A 5,714-nucleotide genomic window follows, 5' to 3' on the forward strand; every position below is an offset into this window, starting at 1 on the left:
TGACAGTAAGTAATTGTTAGTAACGTCTGAGTGCATTACCCATCCACTTCCATTTTGCTTTCTAATTGGACTTCATGGCCGAAAACACGCCCATCCCATTCAGCCTGGAACGGGGGTCACACAGTCTGGGTGGACTTGTCGGTCAGTGCAAAAATAGATCCTTGGGACGTTCCTACCCTCAACCCTATACTTAAGCCCAACCTTAAACCCTATACTTAAGCCCAACCCTAACCATATTAAATGTCAATTGGGGATGTCCCAATTTCCCCGCCGAGCAGGCCTACCCTACCTACTACCCTGCTCCTGGCCCCTCCCTCCCTTCCTCTGCACTTCTCTTCTCCCCCGTAGGCCTACCCTACCTATTCTTGTCCTCCTGTCCCCTCCCTTCCACTGCTCTCCAGTTTCATCTCAAATCCCATTTGCCATTGTAGCCTACATGCCCAATCGCCCAGGACTGCTTGCATTTAACAGTTTTATGTAATCGTTAGTAGAATGCCGTGCAAGTCTGACGCATTGATCATTGTGCCATTTATCATTGCTGCGATCATTCCAGGACAGACCTGCGTCAAGATTTATGCTACATTTTACATGTACATGTTGGTCATTTAGCAGATGCTCTTATCCAGAGTGATATACAGTAGTGAGTGCATACATATTTTCGCACTTTAATTTTTTTTTTCTCTCTATTCTCAAAGCATTCAAAAAAATAGGCTTATGTTTTACTGAAACGCCACGTTTGGGTAACCGGAATAAAGCAACAATATTTTCAACTATTTCTCTTGACGTTTGTTTACTGTGAGCCATTCAAATGGACAATAAACATTCACAAGCGAAGGCAGAGACGGCACAGGAGACCCGTCCGCCCGCTAAAGACTCACCTTTCTCTATCAAGAACCTGCTCAACTTCGACAGTAAACCTTCCAAACCGAAGACGCTGCTTGCCGCCACCAAGGGACTATTGGAAGGAGGTTTCTCTCTCTCCCGGATCGGTGATTTAACTTTTCCTAGTTTTGACATCCCAGCCCAGAGATTTGGATTATCGGCGCACTATTTGGAACGACCGTCGGCGTGGTGGTATCCCTACGCGCTTGGCACATCGGGACACCATCTATACAGGACCGGAGGTAGATTACTCCCTTACATTCAATCGGTTCTGATCATACATTCTGCTCATTGGAATACCTCAAATAATGTTTTGGTTATAACGGATTAAATAAGACTACAACGTATTTTCAAATAAATTATGCTGCTATAATACTTGATATTCGCAATACTCCTCGGTTGGAATAATAGTCAGACTAATGACTAGTACTTTTTATTTTATTTATTTCACCTTTATTTAACCAGGTCGGCCAGTTGAGAACAAGTTCTCATTTACAATTGCGACATGGCCAAGATAAAGCGTAGCAATTTGACACATACAACAACACAGAGTTACACATGGATGTATAGGTGAACTGTGTCTTAAGTAACCTTCATATTATCATGAATCTTCCGTCGAATATTGCAAAATGTCCCCCAACAATTAGGCCTACTGCCTCAATTTGACTCACCAGGCGATTCAGGTCCTTTTAAGAAAATGTACTTGGATGAGTATAATCAAATTGTTAACTATAGTGGTTTAAAAAAAGTAATTTATGTTTATTTTATGGTTCCATTAATGTTTTCAATGAATGGTAAACATTGTCGTTTATTTCGTTTAGGGTTTGAGAAGGCCATCGTGCGAGACACACCATCAACAGGCGGGGACCGAGACACACCGGAGCTGCTGCGAAAATCACCCGACCCAGACGACCAAGAGGACGACAAAAACAAAAGTACTGATGATATCGTTCTGGAGGAGAGTGATGGGGATGAACCAAAGAAGGAAGTAGAGTTGGTGAATGACTGGAGGAAAATGAAAGACGAGAACTCGGATAAAAAAACGTGTAGGAAAAAGAAAACGCGGACAGTCTTCTCAAGGAGTCAGGTATTTCGGTTGGAGTCGACGTTTGATATGAAACGGTACCTCAGTAGCTCGGAACGGGCAGGCCTGGCGGCATCTCTACACCTCACAGAGACCCAGGTGAAAATCTGGTTCCAGAACAGAAGGAACAAGTGGAAACGACAGTTGGCCGCGGAACTCGAAGCGGCCAATCTGAGCCACGCCGCGGCCCAGAGGATAGTTCGCGTTCCCATATTGTACCACGACAACACCCGCTCAGAAACGGGCAGCGCTGGGAACGTGTCAGTCAGTCAGTCTCTACTAACATTCCCTCATCAAATGTACTATTCACATCCACTAGTCACATCCGTGCCGCTGCTGAGACCAGTTTGAGAGACTCATTTATTGTGTTGATATTTCTGTATTTGAATTTATGTATTACAAACATTATTAGGCCTATTTTTATTTATTTTTAATCTATGATAATAGTTGGTGTTGGTTAAAAGGCTTTGTATATTGTCCAGGTCTATTATGACATGTTGTATTTATTATTATTATTATTTTGTAATTCCCATATCCAAAACTGAAATATTTCCTCCTAATCAAATAATTTCATATTAAATTGTTGTGCGTCCAAAGTAATCTAAACATTTGGTATTGATTTTGCTTTAATTTAACTGATGGGTTTTATATATGTTTTTAAACAGGGTGGAAACGTATAGGTCTGTCTCCGTGTAGCCTACGACATTTTACAATGAATTACATCGATGTTTTGTGTGAGATTAGAACAAATCCTAAGTAAAGTTAATATTTCATCATGTATAGCCGTTTATGTGTAATAGTTATATAGTTCTACTGTTCGCTTCACGTCCACGGTATAATGGCTCACAGCTGAAAAATAACTGCTACTTTGACCTATATCGTTTTATAGCGCAAGACAGTGAGGACAAATCATATGTTCTTAAGTATGGAAAAGCATAGGCTACACGTCTCACAATGTTATCGCATACTTTTACTTGCTGTCAACGCGAAATGTAATAAATAAACAAAAATCCGTGATAAGAGTTTCACATAAATGGCCAAAACATGGAGATTTTTTTTTTTTTTTTTTACATTACATCTATAGGGCGGCAGGGTGGTTAGTAACCAAAAGGTTGCAAGTTCGAATCCCTGAGCTGACAAGGTACAAATCTGTCGTTCTGCCCCTGAACAGGCAGTTAACCCACTGTTCCTAGGCCGTCATTGAAAATAAGAATTTGTTCTTAACTGACTTGCCTAGTAAAATAAAGATAAAATTAAATACCTTTAATAAAACGTTGGCTGTTTCGTATCAAATACAGTATGTCCTTGCATTAGATTGAATTTTAGAGTTAAACATAGCGCTCCTTTGGGGAAACATTTTATGTGTCATTCATTTGAAGGGATTTGGAATTCATCAAGACAATTTGAAGGCTTTAACTTATAGACAACAAAAGCATAGCACGCATTTTAATGAATAAAATAATGTAATATAATAGTTTTTCGCTAATTCTATTTCTCTATTGTCAGAGGATGACTCATCCCAGAGATATCCTACTGGGCACATACGTCTATTCCTCGTTGGTTCAACGTAATTTCGTTGAAATGGCGAGGAAACAACGTTGATTCAGCCAGTGTGCTCAGTGGGATATGACTCTGGACAAAACAATAAATGATGTCAACATTACTGATATCAAAACACATATTTCAATAATTTCTTGAATTTGGCCCATAGGCTATATATAGATAGGCCTAAAGATTAAGAGATGTCTGCACAAAATAAATTCCATTTAATTTATTCTGGTATTTTCAAGAACAGAATGGTGAAATCGCCAAAGGCCAATTTTCAGACAGAAACAAGGCGTACATTGGCCTTTCCGAATCCGTCTGAGAGGATTAAGGCTTGGTTTCACATCTCTGTAAGGAATAAGTACAACGAAATCAGCTCACTAATTTGTAACAAACAATAATTAATCTCCAATTAGTGGCTATAATACAGCACGGAATAGTGGAAATTCAAAATAGAGCTATATGTCTACAACACTTGATCTTGAAGTGCATTTTCATTTGTAATATTCAAATATTGACTGTGGAACTTTGGGTAAACGGCAGGTGTGCATAGCATTAATTTGTTGCAGACTGAGTTGGGTTGGGGAGCGCTTTGGTGCGTGTGTCTCTCTCCAGCACGGTTTAAAATGACCGGGTCTCTTCCCAGCTTGTGATTGGTCCATGAGAATGCTACCTACGCGCAAACAAAGTAACTGAACGTTGTATGGGAGTGATGGTACTCGGGGAATTCAGACATAACTTTGCAGAAGGAGAACAAACCCGCTTCTGAAAAAATATCCAACGGGTTCCACATTTATTGCCTGAAGTTAAAGGTTCTAAATGTTTATCAGAATGAAGAAATCTGAAGACAGTGGCAGTAAAGTGTCATTTACCTCAGTTTCCAATTTCACTATTCAGTCAATTCTTGGAACTGTGTCCGAGGACGCGCACAAGGACAGTTGTAATTCCCGTTCCAACGCGGGGCTGCTGCAGAGACAACGCATGCGCTCCGTGTCTTCAGAAGGATTCAGCGGTGGGGAGGATTCGACAGACTTCTACCCTTTACCCGGAGGAAAGAAACCACGCAATGACCTCAACGATCTCACACTTTCTTGTCTCAGTAAGTGAAAATGCTTTATAAATTGTGTTTTATTTTGGGGTAGCCTACTTGATTGTTATTCTGATAACAATGACACATTATATTAAACCTATAACTATTATTATTACTATTGAACGAGGTAAGATATTATGATAAAGAATGACAGACTACAGCAATTGTTTTATTTCTTTGTTTATTAGAAGTCTAATTAGAGATTTTTCGGCTACTGATAAAAAATATTATTTTCAACTGCTTGATGGAAGAAGAAAAACGTTACTTGATTGATTTTAAATGATGCTGTGTTTTTAACACAATAACAAGATAGCCACGTTTTTTTATAATAAACAATTGGATTGATTACCGTGCTTGCACTATTTTAGGTGACAAAAACAGACTAATTCTGGGGCAAGAGATGGTGAAGAGACATCAACTTTTTCATGATTATAAAGAAGGTGACCAGAGATACTACAACCAAACATCACCTGCTATTTCAGAGGGAAAGGGTCATATTGACGACGACGAAACATCCAACTCATCAAGGAAGAAGTCTCGGACCGTATTCTCGCGGAGTCAGGTTTACCAACTAGAATCGACGTTTGACCTGAAACGTTACCTTAGCAGTACAGAACGAGCGAGTCTCGCCTCCAGTCTCCAGTTGACAGAGATACAGGTGAAAACTTGGTTCCAGAATCGGAGGAACAAGTGGAAACGTCTGCTTTCTGCGGAGATAGAGGCGGTGAACATGGCTCACGCATCATCCGCACAAACTCTGGTTGGGATGCCGTTCTTCTTCAAAGAGAATTTCCGGCTACGGATTCCTGTCCCTGGATCAATGACTTTCCCTACACCTCTATGTTATCCAGGGAGCAACATGCAAGCTTTACCTGTGTACAATTTTTATAATAAAATTGAATAGAATGATTGCCAGATAGCCTTTTGTAGTCTAATTCATTAAATTACAAACTATTTATATTGCCATTATTAGGCTGTGCCATGGGCCTATTTTATTACAACACACCGAATCATAAATAACCTGACAAAACAATGTCTACATATCCGTCCACTGCCTCCCAGTGTATTTTCTTCTCTCGATTCTTAGAAAAAAATCGTTCTGGATCGAAACAA

At 40.0% G+C, this 5,714-nt stretch overlaps 2 protein-coding genes across 2 annotated transcripts; both read left to right on the forward strand.

The window, feature by feature from the left end:
* The first annotated feature begins 323 nt into the window (after positions 1-323).
* Positions 324-2,437, forward strand: LOC135511549 (homeobox protein HMX3-like). Its single transcript, XM_064933032.1, has 2 exons — positions 324-1,124; positions 1,704-2,437. Exons 1-2 carry the CDS (start codon positions 809-811, stop codon positions 2,315-2,317), a joined length of 930 nt encoding a protein of 309 aa, XP_064789104.1. The 5' UTR covers positions 324-808; the 3' UTR covers positions 2,318-2,437.
* Positions 2,438-4,330: 1,893 nt separating this feature from the next.
* Positions 4,331-5,505, forward strand: LOC135511550 (homeobox protein HMX2-like). The gene is made up of 2 exons (XM_064933033.1): positions 4,331-4,610; positions 4,970-5,505. Exons 1-2 carry the CDS (start codon positions 4,331-4,333, stop codon positions 5,503-5,505), a joined length of 816 nt encoding a protein of 271 aa, XP_064789105.1.
* The last annotated feature ends 209 nt before the right edge of the window (positions 5,506-5,714 follow it).

The sequence above is a fragment of the Oncorhynchus masou genome, chromosome 24, assembly GCF_036934945.1.
Source record: "Oncorhynchus masou masou isolate Uvic2021 chromosome 24, UVic_Omas_1.1, whole genome shotgun sequence".
NCBI classification, from domain to species: Eukaryota; Metazoa; Chordata; class Actinopteri; order Salmoniformes; family Salmonidae; genus Oncorhynchus; species Oncorhynchus masou.